At 48.5% G+C, this 19959-nt stretch overlaps 6 protein-coding genes across 6 annotated transcripts; 3 read left to right on the top strand and 3 right to left on the bottom strand.

The window, feature by feature from the left end:
* Positions 1-344: 344 nt before the first annotated feature.
* N7500_003091 (TFIIB-type zinc finger domain-containing protein) lies at positions 345-2564 on the bottom strand (the record flags this gene model as incomplete). Its single annotated transcript, XM_056674237.1, has 7 exons — positions 345-1384; positions 1441-1579; positions 1639-1744; positions 1816-2072; positions 2127-2236; positions 2289-2379; positions 2460-2564. 7 exons carry the CDS (start codon positions 2562-2564, stop codon positions 345-347), a joined length of 1848 nt encoding a protein of 615 aa, XP_056534762.1.
* A 588-nt stretch (positions 2565-3152) lies between these two features.
* Positions 3153-3910, bottom strand: N7500_003090 (Eukaryotic translation initiation factor eIF-5A; the record flags this gene model as incomplete). The annotated part of the gene is made up of 4 exons (XM_056674236.1): positions 3153-3223; positions 3279-3411; positions 3468-3734; positions 3896-3910. The coding sequence occupies 4 exons, from the start codon at positions 3908-3910 to the stop codon at positions 3153-3155; spliced, it is 486 nt and encodes a 161-aa protein (XP_056534761.1).
* A 322-nt stretch (positions 3911-4232) lies between these two features.
* N7500_003089 (putative GARP complex subunit (Sac2)) lies at positions 4233-8950 on the top strand (the record flags this gene model as incomplete). The annotated part of the gene is made up of 9 exons (XM_056674235.1): positions 4233-5111; positions 5165-5459; positions 5507-6291; positions 6340-6375; positions 6429-6463; positions 6706-6722; positions 6852-6993; positions 7036-7250; positions 7422-8950. The coding sequence occupies 9 exons, from the start codon at positions 4233-4235 to the stop codon at positions 8948-8950; spliced, it is 3933 nt and encodes a 1310-aa protein (XP_056534760.1).
* A 1787-nt stretch (positions 8951-10737) lies between these two features.
* On the top strand, positions 10738-12011 carry N7500_003088 (zinc-dependent alcohol dehydrogenase family protein; the record flags this gene model as incomplete). The annotated part of the gene is made up of 5 exons (XM_056674234.1): positions 10738-10845; positions 10905-10973; positions 11030-11246; positions 11308-11766; positions 11818-12011. The coding sequence occupies 5 exons, from the start codon at positions 10738-10740 to the stop codon at positions 12009-12011; spliced, it is 1047 nt and encodes a 348-aa protein (XP_056534759.1).
* A 346-nt stretch (positions 12012-12357) lies between these two features.
* Positions 12358-12997, top strand: N7500_003087 (uncharacterized protein; the record flags this gene model as incomplete). Its single annotated transcript, XM_056674233.1, has 2 exons — positions 12358-12728; positions 12814-12997. 2 exons carry the CDS (start codon positions 12358-12360, stop codon positions 12995-12997), a joined length of 555 nt encoding a protein of 184 aa, XP_056534758.1.
* Positions 12998-14512: 1515 nt separating this feature from the next.
* Positions 14513-17167, bottom strand: N7500_003086 (PSP1 family protein; the record flags this gene model as incomplete). The annotated part of the gene is made up of 3 exons (XM_056674232.1): positions 14513-15023; positions 15079-15715; positions 15775-17167. 3 exons carry the CDS (start codon positions 17165-17167, stop codon positions 14513-14515), a joined length of 2541 nt encoding a protein of 846 aa, XP_056534757.1.
* Positions 17168-19959: the final 2792 nt, after the last annotated feature.

Raw genomic sequence — 19959 nt, 5'->3', positions numbered from 1 at the left:
TTATGTAAGCAACCCCGGCCGACCCAGCCAATTATAACTTGGCAGCGCATCTATCTACGTCAGGTATTGTAGCCATGGGGAGGTTCTACATACTAAAAATAAATGAGGGTTGTCTTCTAATCTTAATGGTATGTACTCCCTGACCAAAGAAAGCAAGTCATTCTATCATTGTCACAGCTGGAAATATCGATACAGAAAACAAAGACAACTATAATTCACAGTAACCTCTCAGGAAATCAAATAATTGAACTAGAGATAACAGGTTGTACAAGGGTGAACGCCAGATACATGATCCCAAAGCCCCAACGCCATGCATATGATACAACAGACTTTCTCATCCAATTCTAGATGGTCGACCACATCTTTGAATTGGACATGAATTCATCATACTCCATATCTTCGAACTCCGCCGCGTACATGTCTTCTTCAAAATCTTCCATTCCATACGTGTGGTCCTCATCGCTGTCGTCAGTGTCCATTCCTTCTGTTCCCAGACTAGCGAAGTACTCTCTGCTCTGTCGCTCTTCATCTTGCTGTGCGATCTTAAACTCAATGATTGTGACCGCTCGGACAAGAGTTTTCAATGGGACTGCAGCCAGCTGGGCTGCTACTTCGTAAAGAGTCCGTGCGGGACCACTGAGATGTGATTCCCATCGATACCGGTGATACCATTCGCCGGGACGCCTGTGATCGGCATCTTCATCGTCAGGGATGACCCTTCTGGCTCTAAGGGCTTGCATGACCGTTTGTAGCAAGATGTCGAGCTTTGGACCAATCGTGTCAGGAGGGACATCATCAGGAGCATCAGAATCACCAGGATCATCAGGATAACCACGAGGAGCAGAAGGAATATCAAGAAGAGGGGTAGAGATAGATGCAGGTGGAATGGCAGCGGCAGAAGCAAAGGGTGAGTCCGGGGCAGCGGTAGAGCTTGGTTGGATATCTTCTCCTGTTCGGTTGATGGGAAACATTTCGGCGATAGGACCAGGGGGCTTAGAAGTATCCAGCCAACTGCTTTCGTACCAGTCCATGTAATTGTCCAATTGGGTAGGTGTCATGTTCAACACGTCTTGGTCTGTGATCTGAACGGCAGTCTTTTTTCCAATCTTGCCCCCAAATTGCTGATCTTGATCGAAATTGTCATGGGCACGTGCCCACAGGGCCCAGTCCATGATCTGCGTGGCAGGCTCTCTATCTGTGGTGGGATATCTTTTTAAATCATCGATTGGGAAAAGCAGTTTCGTAGCAATGATAATTAAGGCCATCAATTGTAAGTCAGGAAGAACGTGTTCTCTTTTTCGAGCATCGTATGAACTTGTTGTCGGATAATGGAACGTAAAGCCCAGTAGGTCTTGCAAGATCCTACTTGCATCATATATCTCAACTGAAATTCGTTAGCTAAGATAGACTGGACAATAATGTGGCGACTGTTTTGCATACTTGGCAAAGCTAATCTCTTGATGAGTCGGAAAAGGACCATGGGCGAGTTCAATGGAGGAAGTTCCAATTCAAAGCGGCGCTGATAGAACATCACTATTGCCAGAACACTGCGGTGGAAACGCTGGGCATCAGGGATTGTCTGTGTCAAAATTAGTCAAGGGCAACTCAAAAGCCTCTCCGGAGTCAGTCAAAACTCACATTGACTTCAAGGATTGCAGTCAGTTCTGGCGGAAGTCTATCCCTCATTTCCCGAGGGACGGTTGCTAGGACTCTAGCGTAGGGAATCTTCTGCCGCATGATCATACTGTAGGAGGTGAGTATTACTCATCCTAGAAGCAAACGACCGGGCTTGCATAGAGGTAACATTATACATACTCGTGGAAATCAACGACACAGACAGGAAGCCGCATCAAAAACGCCGCAAGATAGCACAGTGCAACGGTATCAATCAGACGAGGCCATTCGAGATACCTGGAATTTGGTTTAAATCCGACACCACTAGATTCATCTCTTTCTCCGGGCTGTGAGCTAAACAGCTCGGCTTCGGTATCATCATCGTCATCTTCAGTAGCCTCAGTGATTCTGGTTTCAAAATCTTGTAGACGGAGAGCCCAGAGATCGCGAACAATGACCTAATTTATATTGAGCTTCTGTTCTTGAACATATGAAGCAATATATGCACATACCTCAAGTTCCTCTGGGAACCCATGCTCATGAACCAAGACATCACATTGTTTCCAAAGGATAAGCTGGTAGATTTGCAAGAAAAGCGTGTAGGCTGGACGGCCACGAAGTGCTTTTGACAAAAGTCAGCGAGGAGAACAATATTCCGGTTGCTAATTACATACTCTTGCTGGCCTTTTCCTTGGTTTCTCGCTTCAGACGATGTGTTTTGCCTAAATTTCCAAAGTCATCGGCATCTTCTGCAACTTGTACGCCCTATGCAACCGAATTAGCTATGTACTTGACATTCGACGATGTGATAAGGGTAAAGTTAGGAAAACCGATGGATGTCATACCTCCTGCAAATGACCGCGTCGACAATACCAAAGTCCGTTGTCGAGATAGTATCGGGTCTCACGGCAACCTTCTTGACCGCAGACCCCTCGGGTAACGTAGTCCATCCCCAAGGGATTTGTTCATGCTTGGTTTGATTCAGAAGGGTTGGTATACCGAGATGGCGGGACTTTTTTTCTGCCTCGAATTCCAGTGACCGCCGATTTTGTCGCTCCACATGTCCCGCAATGCGCGCACTGTGATTGATGGACTCTCACAGATGATTGAACTGTAAGGCTCTATGTACTCATGATTATTTTGTTTACCGGGGTTAATCCTTACTAGGATTACACTTGTGTATGTTCTATTTTAGGCTCTGATTATGCTTTTAAACCTATTCATCTGACTTATAATTTACTCAAATCCTCGGATAGTCAATAGTCAAGCAAGATTGAGTATTTATTCATTCATCACACTATCATGAGATGCTGAGACTCAGAACTGTTCGGACAACACATATCATGCCAACCAAAGCAATTCTCGGTCCAGCCCACATCCAAGGTTATGTGGGGGACAGATCTTGAAGCAACGGGCATAATCGTTCAAAGAATCGTATCCTCCTTTGAACCATGGAAGATAAAAATTTTTGGGAGGGGCTTCGAGCCCTCGTGGAACATAAAGGTTGGCATAACAGGTAATAAATCCAGGTATTAAATTTAACCAGACTTGGGAGCCTCCTTGCACTCCATAGCGGCCTCCTCACCCATGGCAGTCAGGACGACGATGTCTAATAGTATATCAGTAATAGTTCTGTAGAGGATGTTTTGAAACTTGTAACTTACTGCACTCCTTCTCCTCGGTAGTGAACATCTGGTGGATCTTCTCACCAACCTCGTTGTCGGGGACCTTGACATCATCCTTGGTGTCACCGTTGTCGGTCATGAGGGACATGAAGCCATCCTCAGTGATGTCGAGCTAATATCGGTCAGCCAAACAATCCAGGATTTCCGAGTCCAATAGGGTTAACTCACGAGCTGGTACTCCTTGCGAACAACGTGGGGAACGTCCATGTTGTGGGTGGAGGGAGAGAGATCCTCAAGCTTCTTGCCGGTGAAGATATCGGTGGCGATCAAGTGAACCTTGGCGTGACCGTGCTTGCCAGTCTTGGAGGTAGACATGTCAATGATCTTGCAGGGACGGTTCTTGATCACAACGTGGCCGCTCTTGCGCAGAGCAGAGCACTGCATGGGGTAGGTGAGCGAAGCTCCGGCATCAGCCGAATCGAAAGTGACATCGTGCTGCGTCGAAAGATGTTAGCAAGCGCTTTGAAAATTTTGCCAATAGGGCGGGGTTAATGTCCAATATGGCCCTCGTGCCCTCGAGAAGAAGAGGGGAGCCGCATGCGGGGCAGGGAAGTTCTCATTGGGGAATCTCGAATTTGTGTAGAGAGAATACATACCTCCTCGGCAGACATGGTGAATAGATTTAAAGGGGTTGAAAAAGAAGGGAGTGTTTTCAAAGTATTTGGGGGAGGGGAAAAAATGAAGAGAAGGGGAGAGAGAAAATCAAACGACTAAAATCTATCGTGGGCGGCGACGCTGTGGCGGGGTCTCTTACTCGATCGTGATTGGTCAACGGGGGTAGTCCACCCTGTTGGGTTTAGTGTATATAGGGGAGTGTCCGAGTGTCCTGAAACAACCTAACAACTACAACGTTGTTACTTGGTATTTTCCAAGTATAACTCTGCACTTTCTTTGTTTTGCTCGGGAATCTCATGCCGTTCATCCTTTTACACAATGTGGCGTGACCGCATTTCAGTCCAGTCAACTCCCTCCGGACCCAATGGCCGCAACCTTTCTCCTCTACCGCGACGATCATCCTCTCAGCTATCTCCAAGTCCCTACAATACTCGCCCTGGTGTAACATCTAGAACTTCATCAACATCTCTACTCGTGACTCCAAATGAATCTACAACCTCTCTTCCAGGAACTGCGCGGGCGACCAATGGCTCTCCTTTAAAGCAGACGAGTATTCAACGACCTCGACCGGCCAATGTCCCTGATCCGCTAGAAGTCTTGAATCAAATCATTGGGAAGGAAACTCAAACAGATAAACATGTGCCACAGCTATCGTCGATGCCGGAACGACCCGCGCAATTGGTGGAAGCTATCCGATTCGACGGACTGAGTCTTGAGGATTTTCTGGGAAAGGAGGATCTCACACCAAAGAAAAAGTCTCGCGAAAGTGATGTAAATGCGCAAACTGTTCAGCAATTTGAACAAGAACGAGATAAGTTTCAAGAATTACACACATCCATCACTGGATGTGATGAGGTGTCCAAGTCAGTCGAGCTGTACTTGAATGACTTCCAGAATGAACTGGGTGCCGTATCGGCAGAGATCGAAACTTTGCAATCTCGCTCAACACAATTGAACGCGATGCTAGAGAATAGGCGTAATGTGGAACGGTTGTTGGGACCTGCCGTGGAGGAGATCAGTATCTCCCCCAAGGCTGTGCGGACAATTGTCGAGGGTCCAATCGATGAGAACTGGGTGCGTGCACTCAACGAGATCGATTCTCGAACTACAAATATCGAAGCCAAGGCCGCCGCTTCCGCAAATGGCTATAAAGCCGTCGAGGATGTACGACCCCTTCTGGCCGATGTGAAGACTAAAGTGAGCATTCTGTATTTCTCAATTTAGTTTGATCTGTATTGACATTATTGAAGGCGGTTGAAAGGATCAGAGACTATCTTGTGTCGCAGATTCGTGCTATGCGATCGCCAAACATCAACTCTCAGATCATCCAACAACAGCGACTGGTGAAGTTCAAAGATCTATACAGTTATCTCTCAAAGATCCACCCAAAGTTGGCAGGGGAGATAGCACAGGCCTACATCAACACAATGCGCTGGTACTACACATCTCACTTCACACGCTACCTTCAAGCTCTTGATAAAGTCAAGGTTTATCCTCCTGACCGAAACGAGGTGCTTGGAGGTGACCCATCCACACATCGATCAGGTAAGTGCTATACTTCTCTGGCGCCATCTATATACTAATTATTTTAGGGAACATGATCCCTGGCGGTCGAGCTGGCTCTGCCGTACATGATCCTTTCTCACTGGGTAGACGTATCGATGTCCTCCGAACTGGCAATCTCCAAGCTTTATCCTCATACGTGGCCGAAGAGGACAATACCTACCATGGAATCGAAGTGCCGTTTCGAAGCTTCAACCTTGCATTGGTGGACAATGTGTGCGCCGAGTACTCTTTCCTGACTGAGTTTTTCTCTCCAAAGACCTTCCATCAAATCTCTCGCATTGCCGCGGACATATTCCAACAGGTCTTTACCCTTGGCCAGAACCAGACCAAGAAGTTGATCGAGCAAACCACGGATTCTTTGGGTGTCCTCATGTGTGTTCGCCTGAACCAACATTCGGCATTCGAGCTTCAGCGGCGAAAGGTGCCTGTCGCCGACTCGTATGTTAATGGAACGAACATGCAGCTCTGGCCGCGCTTCCAGGTGATTATGGATCACCACGGTGACTCGCTTAAGCGAGTTGGGTCCAATACTGGGCGCAGTGCTATCTCCGCCCTTTCTATTGCAGGCGGAGACGACCTGAAGCAGTCTTCAGCACCCCACTTCTTGACGCAGCGATTTGGACAACTTCTTCATGGAATTCTTGTGCTCAGCAGTGATGCTGGTGATGATGAGCCGGTGTCCAACAGCCTGGCCCGGTTGACTGCCGAATTCGATGCTCTTCTGGTAAAATTGAGTCGCAATGGTACAGACGCAAAGCGAAGAGAGCGATTTCTTTTTAACAATTATTCATTGATTTTAACCATCATTAGCGTATGTTGATATCTCTGTGTTGAGGGACCACGTGCTAATCAAAAACAGGATACCCAAGGCAAATTAGCAGTTGAACAAAAGAAGGTAAGCATCTGAGTTGTGTCTATCAAAGATTCTACGACTAACTTGACTTGCAGCATTTGGAAGAGATGCTCAAGAATAGCACCAAGCGGTAGAAGTCGATTGCATACACCGGACAGATGCATATCCTATACATATCTTAATTAATGTGAATACTTCTTCATCTGCATGACTCTTGTAATACAACGGAAATCATTTGAACATGTAGAAGATGTGAGATACCCCAGAATTATATATCCCAACAAGCCAAGGTATACAGCAGATTCAAGCCCTCGGATTGAAACACACGATGAAGTATCTGCCACTCTTGAAATACTTAACCTTTTGTGCTAGAGCCCATGCCTGGCAGGGTATAAATGTATATTGAAGAGTCAGTTTTAGTATAGATTGCCGTATTTAGCTAGACATAATGTTGATCCTCACTATAATTCTACGATACCCCACAATTTTCCCTTCCTCAACAATTCGACTATGACCAGGCTCCCTAAATCCCTCGCCAAAGCATGTCTACACTGCCGGTCTCGAAAAATCCGTTGTGACACAATTCGTCCTCGCTGCTCGACTTGCGAAACCCAAGGCCGGGAATGTATCTATCGAGTGGAGACGCCGCGGCAGAGGTGGGTGTGTTCCCTTGCGTTTTGGACAGTTGGCTAACCAGTCCAGACCGACCCTGGCTCAAATAGACCGATTGCAACAAGAAAATACAGAACTCAGATCTTTCATCGTAAAACTGAAAGGCGAAGAGGGACACATCCCCAGCCTAGCAGTGACTGAAGGTCTTGATCCCAGTCAGAACCGCCAGCAAAGCCTTGACAGCCTGGCTACCTCTTCAGATGAAGAACTCGACGTGGCACCTTTTATATCTGTAGATGAGGCCGGTAGACCTGGCAGCTTTGGCCCTTCATCTGCTCTACATTATCCAAATAAAAGTGAATCGTTGTCCACAGTGCCTTCGGCTCAATTGTTGAATAGAGAGCACATGAAAAATAAGCTTATAGCCAATGCAGCCTTGCAAAGACAAAACGAGCGTCTGCTGCTTCATCTCCCAGACATCGATGGTGTTCCTACTGGGCTCGCTCTGCATCTGTTGGATGTGCACTGGGCTCGGCAACACCACACCTTTCTTCTAACCTATCGCCCGGCAATCATGCGTGATCTGCCCAAAGGTGATGGACCAAACTGCTCCCGATTTTTACTGAACGCCATTTTTGCCTGCGCAAGCAAGTTTTCTTCGCGTGTTGATGTACGCGATGACCCAAGCGATCCAGCCACGACAGGCCGGCGTTTCTTTCGCCGCTGTGATGAGCTCCTAGTTCAAGAATCACATCTCATTCGCCCAAGTATTCCAACAATAATTGGACTTTTGCTCCTCGGGTCTACATTCAATGCCCGCGGTGAAACTTCAAAGGGTTGGTTATACACAGGCTATGCTCTACGCATGGTGTATGATTTGGGATTACACCTCGACCCCAAGGAGACCAACGATGACGCAGAAGAAATGGAGATCCGCCGCCGCGTATTTTGGGGTGCTTTTGTTTGTGACAAAATACAAAGTCTCTACCTCGGCCGACCGGTCGCTATGAACCTGCGCGACTCCCATGTCAGTCGTGAATTCCTTGATACATTCGAGGAATATGAGCTGTTCATACCACCTCCCGACTCGAAATTACACACACCATCATCACAGCCCGTCATACATTCTGTCTCTACTTTTCAACAGCTCTGTCTCCTATCCAGGATCATGACCAAAATCACCAATCACTTTTACACAGTCGGCGGAGTGCGGTCCTCGAGCTCCGCCACGGCTAGTCTCCAACTGGCGGACAATGCCCTCAATTCCTGGAAAGCAAACCTCCCAATCGAACTAGACTTCAAGCCATGGTCACATTCCGATGTTCATCCACGACTCCACCCAGCTCCCAACGTAATGAACCTCCACGGCATCTACAACTCCCTGATTATTCTCCTTCACCGACCCTTCATCTCCGACGGCCATCTACGATCAATTACAACGTCAGCTTCATCATGGGGCCGCTGCACCACAGCTGCAAATAATATCACAAGTATCTCCTTGGCCTACAAATCGGCATACGGTCTCCATGGCGCACCCTATATCCTCAGCTACGCCATCTACGTAGCATGCACAATCCACGTCCGCAACGCCTTCGCAAACGCCCACCATAGGGAACATATCTCCCGCTTGGCAGCAGGTCTAAAATTTCTCGATGAGATTTCGATGACGAATCCTGGAGTCTGCAGACCTGCCAGCATCATACGGAAATTGGCCGAGGCAAGCAAGCTTGACCTTTCTGTGGCGGATGCAATGACCCCTGCTTCCCAGGTAGAGATAGTTTCTCCGGTGGATGGATCGAATAGTGGTTTTGAGCTCGATGCTATCGTCGGAATGTTCCCGAGTAGGTCTTCGGTTTTTGGTAATGGGCTGGAGTTTTCCACTGGGCAGGAACATGATACGGGTTTGTTTGGACTTGATATTCCGTATGATCCTTTGTTTGGATTTATGGATGCTTCGCTGGATTGGCCTGGCTTGGAGACGGCTCTCTTGTTTGATAATCCATGAATCTGTATACTATTCCAGGGCCGTGCCAGAATGGGAAAGAGCAGAAGTAATAGTATGGTCAGGCAGGGCAGGCGCATTTGTGGACCATTCTAGGAAGGTGCGTGTCCTCAGAGTATAAACCCCCCCTCTCGTCCATCTTTCTTCCTCGTTTTTCTGCTTCTTCCCAGATGCGTTTGTGATCGACGTGCTTCTGTTGGATTTGACAACACAGTATATCCCGTAATCGAGCCTCTCGCGGTGACTTGCATACAGTTTTGGATGCATTTCTTTGGAAAATAACTTGTTCTCCTTCTCCTTGTATCTCACCTGCTTATAGACAAGACCGTATTCGGAGTTCATGAAAAGCTGGTCAACTCTCCCGCCAGTTGGCTGAGCGACTGGAAATCAGCCACCTACTGTCTGCTATTTTTATTTATGATACGCCACATATCCCATTCATGATCAAACTATGCCCTAGAGATAGTCATTTTGAATTCGGTGTCTTTCCTCATGATAGCGGGTTCAGCATTGATATTCCTGAGACTACACGCTTTGTGAACATATTTTGGGAAGATAAGTTATCCTGCTTTTCAGGACCCTTTTTCCTCAGCGTTGGATACGGAAGATATTGTAGAAACTGTAGCCACCAAAATTACGATACAGCTAGCGTCAAGGGTACTCACTGCAGTCTGCTTCAAGTCAATAGAGTACAACGTACGGGGTAGAGCCAGTCGGGTCTTGCAAAGCAACAAGAGGCAACCAAACAGCCAAGACAATCAGCCAATAGCCACAATTCCATCGAGGATGCCCCTCAATCCGGGGTAAAACCCCAGCAAAAATCTGGCCAAGGGCGTGGCTGCATATACGGTGTGATATACAGTCCCCTATACCCCTCAAGTCACAATAACCGATCACTTAGTATCCCAAAAATTCGCCGACCCAGAAGCCGGCCAATCTGTAACAGGGTCCATCTCCCGCTCCTACCGCCGCGGTCAAGATGTCCAGCACAGGTGTCTCGATGCGTCGAATCGGTGCCTCATTCGATAGCGCTGACAGCCCCCGGACTCCAAATTCAGTTGTCGGTGATATACTACCCCGCGTGATCTGGGTTCGGTGCTTCTGGTCTGGGAATTGCTTCTTCCAGCGGGTACCGCGGAGAAGGGAGCGGTGAGATGTTTTGGATTTTTGGCTTCGTGCCTTTTCCGAGGAGTTTGATCAGCTGCTGGGAGTAAAAATTTGTCTTTTCGGGCTTGGTTGTCTGGGATATCGGTGCTGACAGGTACCCGGTGTTTTGGCCCCGGGGGTGTCTGGATGTCTGTATGGGGAATGAGGTGATGTGCGATGTCTTCACCTCATTGAAGCCTTTGAAGTGATAGTTGTGATAAGAAATGACACACTGAGCATCAATTCAGATCAATCAAGATCTATTGAGCCCCGCGGAGTTCTCCCGATTTCATCACACTTGCCGCAAAAACGTAAATGTCAAACCTCATCTTGGAGGATTCAGACGAATTGATATGAGGGAAGACATAGATAGCGATCTCCCATCTCAGTGGAGTCGAATGCAAGCAAATGACGCCGATCTTGACCCACATCGAATTGCAAGCTGATCTGTATGCTTCGTCTGAAGCCCTGGAGGTGAGTATGGGGCGCTTTAATGAGACAATTTGGGAGAAACTTCAAATGTTCCCCTCTTTCTCGAGGCATTTATATTGATTTGATCATCTTGGTCCCTTGCTCTTTCTCGTTGCTTTGGTATTTTGACCTTTCCCTCCTCTTCCTTCCACATAACACTCCCACTTCCAATCATGGCAACCTCTATCCCTAAGACAATGCGTGCTCTGCAGTATTCAGAGCCAAAGAAGCACAAGATCGTTGAGGTACCTGTGCCTGAGCTCCGCGAGAATGATGTCCTGGTATGAATTCGTCCATCAATATGTGGTGAAGTAGACTGATCAAACTCTCAAATAACCAGATCAAAGTCAAGGCCTGTGGTGTTTGTGGCACTGATCTGCACATTCACGAGGGTGAATTCATTGCCAAGGTATGATTTTCCACAATATCAAGCATTAATGCCTCAATATTCTGACCACTCCATAGTTCCCTCTGATCCCAGGCCACGAGACTGTCGGCGTAGTCGCAGCCATTGGACCCAAGGTCAAAGACTTTGAGATCGGCGAGCGAGTCGTTGCAGATAACTCCGAGCTGTGCGGAACATGCTTCTACTGCCGCCGTGGCGACGAGCTCTTCTGTGAGCACTTTGAGGCCCACGGTGTGACAATGAATGGTGGTTTTGCGGAGTACTGCGCCTACCCTGGTAAGCGGAGCATGTCAAAAGCGTACCGGGGTCTTCATTCTGATTCTAAACTCCGTTCTAGCTGGCAGAGTGTTCAAGATCAAAAACCTATCCGACGTTGATGCGACTCTTCTCGAGCCCGCCTCCTGCGCCGCCCACGGTCTGGACAAAATCGCCCCGAAGATGGGCTCGTCCGTGCTGATCTTCGGTGCTGGTCCTACTGGTCTGGTGTTGGCTCAGATGCTGCGCCAGAACGGTGGTTGCAATGTCGTTGTAGTTGCTCCTGGAGGTCTGAAGATGGATTTGGCCCAGAGACTTGGTGCTGCTGATAAGTATATTGAGTTGTCGCGCGAGAGTCCTCAGGCTCAATTCGATGCTCTCAAGGCTGAGAATCCGTATGGATTTGACATTGTTGTTGAGGCTACTGGTAGCCAGAAGATTCTTGAAGACTCGATTAACTATGTTCGTCGTGGTGGTAAGCTGGTTGTGTACGGCGTGTACTCGAGCGAGGTTCGAGTCTCGTGGTCGCCGGCTAAGATCTGTAAGTTTTCCTGTCGCTTTCCCTTGACTTCTTTTGCTGATTTCGTTCCAGTTGGTGATGAGATTACTATCCTAGGCAGCTTCTCTGAGACGTACAAGTTCCCTGCTGCTGTTGACTATCTTGACTCTGGCAAGGTGAAGGTTGATGGGATTGTGAACAAAGTGTACAAGATTGAGCAATGGGAGGAGTGTCTTGAGGCGATGCGCAATAAGACCGCCATCAAGGCTGCCATAGTCTTCGATTAGATTCAAACTGTGGACTGCAACATGAATCTCTATAGAGGTTGATATAATTGACTCTCATCGTGAACTACGGGGCACCTTGTTTTCATACTTGAAAGTGAGGACCTTGTAGGCCAACAACGTACTTTTGAGATGAATATTCTTATTCTCAAATATGATCTGTGATAGTAATCACACATACACACAGAGAGAGAGGGGTTAATAATATTAAATTGTGCTATAAATATGCAAATAGAGCAAAGTCGAGAACGGTGTCCACAGACACTCCGTCATTAAGCCAAGCCCGGCCTCGCCTCTCCCCGCCGCAAAACCTCCAAGCTCCAACCATCACCACAGTCTCCAAATCACAATGGTCAAACCTTTAACGTTCAAAGGCGACAAGCCAAAGAAGCGCAAGACCCGCACAACAGACAATGACGGTCCAACTTCCAAATCGCGCAAAACCGAACCCGAAGCCGAACCGGAAGACAGTCCAGACGACCAAAGCTGGGTCTCCGCCGAAGTACCAAGCGACATCGCCGGCCCAGTAATTCTAGTTCTGCCCTCAGACGACCCAACCTGCGTGGCCAGCGACGCGAACGGCCAAGTCTTCGCCAGCAAGATCGAGAACCTCGTCGAGGGAGACCCGTCCACGGCGGAGCCACACGATGTGCGACAGGTCTGGGTTGCGTCGCGGGTGGCAGGGACAGAGTCGTTTAGCTTCAAGGGACATCATGGGAAGTGAGTAAACATTGTGTTTTATCGCAGCATGCCTTCCCTCCGTTTTCTGTTTTTTCTTCTCATGCTAACCAACAATTCCCGATAGATACCTCTCCTCAGACGCACACGGCTTGTTCACAGCAACCGCCGCAGCGGTCAGTCCCTACGAATCCTTCCTAGCAATCCCCTCCCCCGAAGTCTCGGGTACATTCTCCCCTCCAAACGCACGGCGGCGACGGCGAGTCTTTCCTTTCGATAAAGGAAAACACCAAAGCAACCGCCGGCGTTGAGATCCGCGGAGACGCGAATACAATTTCTTTTGAGACGACTGTGCGCGTCCGCATGCAGGCGAGGTTCAAGCCTAAGTTGCGCGCGTCGAAGGAGAGTAAAGCGTATGAGAAAATCAGTAAGAAAGAGCTTGAGGGGATTGTTGGACGGGGGTTGAATGATGATGAGGTCAAGAGGCTGAGGAAGGGAAGGAGGGAGGGAAATTTCCATGAGATCTTGCTGGATGTTAAGGTTAGTGGGAAACATGACAAATGGGCTTGAGAGCTGGTAAGTTTTCATTCTTTTCCTGTTTTGATGGATGGTCGTGCTGATTGTGGTAGTGTTTCCATACTCAAGAAAGTCGGTTGGTTCTACTCCCTGCGAAATATATTCGGGTTGTGCTAGCTAGGCTTGGGTGGCCAACATGGCATCGTGACCGGATCACGCTAGGGCTTTCTGATATTCTTGCTCGTTTTCTGTCTAGCCTGTCTAGCCTGTCTGGATCCAGAGCGGTGGGGATACACCGCACGAGCTTAGTCTAGGGTTTATTCGGCAAGGATTGAGAGAAACCTCAATATGCCAGCCCTCGTGACGATCAGGTCAGGCCCTGGTGAGGGAGATTCGTAGATGATGTATGGCATCTCTGCAAGCCTAGGGGTGCTAGGCTACTCGAAGAGAGAATAGGGAAGATGTTCAAAAAACCAGCCTGAATGGAAGATCTACCTGGCTCTGGTTAATTCCTCTATCAAGCTGAGTGTTTGCATCTCATTTTAGTCAATAGGCAGAACGAAGAAAGCGAAGTACAAGACATAATGAATGACACTAATCTCACCTCCCCCTCCGGACCTGGATGAACCCCTTTCTATATTCTCCGCGAGAATTGTGACCTTCAGACTCCCAATATGTATACATACTTGTAAATATTGAGAAATTATCAACCAAATGCAAAAGAACAAGCACGAGAATCTCAATTCAAAGATTCAAACTAACTTCAATTAACACAAACAACGCACACATCCATTTGTAGATAGAGATAGTCTGGTTATGGAAGACATAATTCGTCACGCAGAAACAGATCTATGGCGAAAAGGGGCGGTAACGACAGAACGGGAGTGTCCAGTAGAGCAGCACGCCCTGGGTATGAATTCTAACAACAGTAGTACAGGGGAACAAGACCTCGACACCTCGAGCAAAAGCGAGGAACGGGGAAACAGAAAAAAGTAGGGCAGATCAGAGTTTGCGTGAACGTGATATAGAGAAAAGACGACAATGGCGTCCATATTTCGGGTGAAAGCATTCTTTGAGGGAAAAAAGAAAAGGAAATAAAAGAACGAAATAAACAAAGTGGCAATATCTGGGAAAAGAGAAAATAACAAAGCTGAGCAAAGTCTAGGTTCATGAAGTCTCTTTCACCGCGAGGATAAGCCCCAGAACATGGGACAGGACGCGAATAGGCAGGGGGTCACGATTGTACAGAGATAGGCGAGGAGAGGCGGAGGCAAGAAAGGAAAGGATAGGGATAGAGGGGGAAATGTGATTTAGGAGTTGAGCGATAGGCCCTGGAATCGGTTGATCCATTCGCCCTGCGCTGGGTTCATACGTGAAGATCCATTGGAGCCGCTGATATTGCCAGAATATTCGAATGAATCTGCAGGACCAAAGCTGGATGGCACCTGTGGGGCAAAGATATCCGAATGAGGTCCTTCAGCATGACGGAGTGGCTGAGACAAGGGCTGGAAGGACTCTCCGTAGGAGGTGCGAAGCATGCCCACGGGATTCGGCCTTTCTCGGCCTGGGTCGACAGCATCGCGCGCTCCGCCATAGGATCTGCTCTCAAGTTGGTGGCGACGATCTGCGTCCTGGCCATAAAGGGGGTTGGGCATGGTGCTAGGACCTGACAGGCCAGCTGTAGGAGGTGTTACAAACGAGGCCGGGTTGATAGCTGACATCCAGATGCGAGTCTTGTAGATCTTGAACAAATCAGTCACCAGCGAGTTGAAGTTGATGTACGAATCAGCAAAGTAATAAAACGTAAGCTTTTTCCAATCCCTACACAACAATTAGTCAACCATCGCAGATGGTAATTAGAACCAGCTAGACTCACATTTGGAACTCGGCATCGAGAATCTCCATATTAAGTCGGTGCTCAACCACTTTCTGCTGGCAGACCCGCTTGGCTTTGGCTTCATTTCCCTCTTTGTCGTGCAAAGTGAGGACCTCATGTTGCTGTGCCAACCGCTTGATGAGTTTAGGTTTGAGATCGGTGGTGGGTTCCTGCGCATTGTGAGGACCGTGGGGACCCATGCCCCCTGTGGTACTTCGAGTGTTTAAGCCCGTGTTAGGGTTGGTGAGGTTGGTGAGGTTGGATGTCTCAGGCTGGCCATGTCTAGAGAAAATCATGAGGGTCTTGTAATGCTCTTCCGCATAGTGCTGCTTTAACTCCCGTGCCTGTTGGAGCGATATGTTTGCATGAATAACGGTGCCCAAATCCGTTCCCCGATCGGCCTCCACAATGACTAGATCACCATTTTTCACCTGGAGACCGGTATCTTCTTGGATGTAGAAAACATCTGCGCGGCTGCATTTGAAGGCGACAATGTACAAAAGCTGGTTTTGATGAGCATGAGATAAGGCGGATGGCTGCCGACCATATGCACTCGACATTGCATATTGGCTGAGAGATGTCGGAATGCCCGAGGAGCCATCTCCACGCAACGTCTGTTCACGGGAGTAGTAGGGTTCTACAGAAAAGGTTAGCGTTTGGTGAAAGCAAACCGGTGTGGCGAGGAAATAGACTCACGGTTGGAATAATCATTGAGGTTTCCATATCCGTCATCACGGTCTCCCATAGTTGCACGAGGAGTGGCAGACGAATGCGAGTCCACAGGACCGATTGAGCCATGACGCATCGGAATCTCGGCGAAAGAGTGACGGCGACTTTGAGGCATGTCAGGCATGCCACCGAAGCCGAGAGATGTTTGCCAATGGGCTTTGCGGACATTGTCTAGAGCACGATTCTCCAGAGGGGAGGTGAATGACGAGAACTGCTGTTCTGGGTGCGATAAATGCTCAGAGAATCGGCGCCGGGGATTGCCACGCATGCTGTTGTATCCTGTGATATCACGCAATTCTCCCGGGTCCTCTTCAACCAAATCTCCCTCTGGAACACCGCCTCGGATACGGTGCAGTGGGTGAGCACCTCCACCGATTGATGCAGCTGATCCAGCCCGCTCACGATATCTGTTATCCATTTGACCTGCCGCAGCCGCTTGCCGCAAGAGTGCGTTCTCGCGCGCCAGCTGCTCGATCTGCCGGGCCTGACTCGCTGAGTAGCTCATTTCGCTTTCCGAGCCGTTGAGACTCTCGTCGCCATCATCATCCTCGCGGACTCGGCCGAGCATTGCAGTATCGTGTCCTAATTCGCCGAGCATACTGGGACGTGATGCTCGAGGCTGAACAGCAGACATCTGGCCTGGACCACGGGAGCGACTTCCTGGGTATTGCGCAGCAGGAGCCGCACTGGCTTTGCTAGCAGCGAGGCTGAGGAAATCAGGATCCATCTGACCAACAGAATATGACTGGGAGCGATAGGTTTTGAGGGTTGGTTGTAGCGGAATGGAGAATGGAATGGCAGATTCACCAGAGATAGTACGGGTTATTGGGCTCAACATCTCGTCTGGCATATTGCTGGCTGGAGGAGGGTTGGTCATGGTCGGAGAAGGTATCATTTCTGCCAAGCGAGAAGGAGGCTCCTTGCGTGATTCAGTGTTCCAGATTCCTGTGCCTGTGCCCCAGGGGAATGTACTTCCTCCGGTTTGATTCCAATTGAAAGATCCGGCAAGGCCTGGGCTCGTAGTTGTCCCCCAGGGTGCCTGATCGCTAGCGGGGCTTGTAGGATTGGATGGGGCAGAGGAAAGATGACCGCCAGGTAGAGAATGTTTACGCTGAGCGGAAAGTGGCACTTCATTTAGCCATGAAGTGCGACGGACTGGTGGCCTGGTGGCAGGGGGGATAATGTTCTGGGCCTGCGTTCCATGGTCTCCATCATCGTCAGAGGAAGCCAATGCATCCGAGTCTGGGGTGGAACGGCGCACGCCTGGGTGAGTCTTCTCGAGGATGGCAGACGCGGTCGCCGCAGTGGGTGGGGTGGAAGATTGAGCCATCGGGATGGATTTGTTAGATGGCGTGGTCATTGTCTGTTATGGTAAGAGGCACACTGTTGCGATGTTAGTACGGGATTCCCAGTCTAATCTGTGTGACAAACGTGATTGTTCCCTGGGGACTGTGTCACCATGAGCGCCACTCGACACTCACTGAAGCAACACAATCAGAGCGGGGTTGTCTGATCAAGGAATAGCCCGACGTCAGGGAGGAACGAGAGGTAGTTCACTGACCTGTACGATCTTTGTTAATAGGCAAAGCTGTACTGTCTAGATGCCCCTCAGTTCAAGAAAAATGAACATATGCGATAAAGCACCCGTCTTTGTTCCACACGTGCGCAATGAGGTTGGGGTAAAATGCCAATCTCTGCTTCTGGGAGGGACGGTGGATGGGTATATGCACTATTTTCAACGGCTAAATCAGAAGTCAGTAGTTGTTCGCATGTTGAAGCTAGGCTGTAAAACAGAAGGAAAAAACACAAATGAAGTGAACTATGAAGCAAAGGGGTGGTATGATCGAGAGCCGCAAGATAAAAGCGGATCGCAGATATGCATATCCTCGGCCCCTCTTGCGAGAGGGTCCAGAAGTGGGGATAGTAAAAAAAACCCCTCAACCCAAGAGATAGCTCTGCGCATCTGAAATGGACATGATGTGAACGAGATACAATTGCCAGGTAAGGGAAGAGTGAGAGTTGCCCCACAGAGGAAGAGAAAGATGGAAAATAACATGTAAGCCGGTGGCGCCACTGAGAGGCACATCGCAGGGCATGTGGGAAACGCGACCGAGAACAAGACTTGTACGTACCTCAAGTGGGTGTCAGATGTGACCTGAGCGTATCCTTTTAAGCTGTAACCGTGTGAAGATCACCGGACACCTCGAAAGCGAAATAGTCTCCACGAAGAAAAGCGAGTCGAAAATTAAAAGCTGTCGCGTGATCGCAATTGTGTCTGGAAAATCATCCATGTATCAGCCCGGTCGCGTTCAGGACAAGGGAAATTCGATAAAATTGATGCGCGACTCACCACTCTAAAGGGTTCTCTCAAAATGTCTATTTGCAAACAGGTAGGGTAATCGTGGGTCTCATCAAAGAGTATTGCAGAGTCCTTTCTGTGTCCGAATTGACGGGGTTCAAGGCTTAAATTTCGAGGTGAATGGGACGAGGGTGGCAGAGGTGAGATAGAACTGGCGAGTTCGTGAAAGTGCTTTGCAAATGAAGCGCGACGGGAATGTCTCTGAATCTGAATCTGAATCGGAAAATGAAATGCGCTCAGAGGGTCAAGCTAGAGGAGCCGTAGGCTGATGCCCTTAAGGATGGCGCATCTTGCGAAGAATGTGGGAGTGGGAGAAGGAGAGATGTGAAAGATGAGGGGAACTCAAAAGAGCCTGGGGTAACTTCTTACGGATCTGGCAACGTTGCCCCGGAGGACACGGACCAGCTATGGGTTGATCTTGTTTTAGTCGTTTTTGCATGGTTTTTTTTAGTGGGGGTGTTTTTTTCAACCGATGGTAATTTATAGAGTCCTAGTACGGAAGAGTAAGTGATTAAATATAGCTATGACTCTAGTCTACTAAAATGGTGATGAATAGCTCTAGGAACGAAGCATAGATCATCCAAAAACAACTAGGATAAATCAGTCCGGTGGTATTCTACTCACGGTTCAACATCATATATACGGAATACATATACATCTACTGCAGGAGAATGTACTTCGTACTCCGTATATGTAAAAAGCCCTCGCACGGTCCTCGCAGACTTGCGGGGAGGCCAGACTGTTTTCAATTTTTACCCCGGATTGATATGCATTTTCTGACACTTAATCAACTCAAAAGAGCTTCGTCTTTCCCCTCTCTTATTTTTGGAGCTTCATTCATCTCCCTGCCAAGATCTATACCCTCTGCGCCTGGTCCATTTACTCTGTACCACAGTGTAGGACAAGAATGACATGGGTCAACGTGACTCATTTTGCCCCCTCAATGATCTCACCTTGTACAATACCCACTATATTTACAGAAGGAAAATATACACTATTGCCTGTCAATGGGAAAGGCTCACTTCTGTGATGGTTTCTGGCGAATCATATTATGCCCCGGACCTCCGAAGATTCCCTGACACAAGATGTTGCATCCCTTGGGTACTGGCTAATTTTGTTTGCTAATGTACGCGCCGTTAGATGGTGCATTTGGACGATGGCCTGGATCTTTCTTTTCCTTACCCCGCTAAGAGCTAAGTCACGGATCATAGATGGTACCGGCTGAGTGTTTCCACTAGAGTTGTAGCACTCTTCCTCTATACAATATACACTCGGATATTGTTTCGCACAACCTAAAGCCAAGATATGCCAAGCTAGAACAATACTACTCCATCTCTTTAGGATGATTTCATACTGTGTCTCGGTGTATTATATACCGGATAATTGTATGTCATCATACTCCTGGGAGTGGGCCAGTGGGGAGAGCAGCTTGGTGACCCACACCCGTGGTCCACGGGTGTGCACTGAGAACCACAGCTCTCAACCTCGTGCATCAGGCTGCTAGACGCTGCCTCTAAACATGCTGGCACGCTCTTGCATGAACCTATGGCCATTCTATACCGAGACATGCATCTTTCTATCGAATCAATTTTGTATTCGAAAGACGATATTGATGCCCACAGATGACCTATGCCGGGATACAGCCCATTCCACCTAATCTTCTACCTCATATGAAACCCCCAGAATACCTCAATATAGGCCGACTGAGTACCTCGAAGAGCTCAATGGATACTACCCCGGAGGATGTCATCCTCTACAAGTTGGAGATAAATTGGATGCCTGCTACCGAGTGA

The sequence above is a fragment of the Penicillium coprophilum genome (genome assembly GCF_028826855.1).
Source record: "Penicillium coprophilum strain IBT 35676 chromosome Unknown utg000002l_segment0_segment1, whole genome shotgun sequence".
In the NCBI taxonomy this organism is placed as follows: Eukaryota; Fungi; Ascomycota; class Eurotiomycetes; order Eurotiales; family Aspergillaceae; genus Penicillium; species Penicillium coprophilum.
Note: the sequence above shows the minus strand (reverse complement) of the source record. Positions and strands in the feature narration are given on the sequence as shown.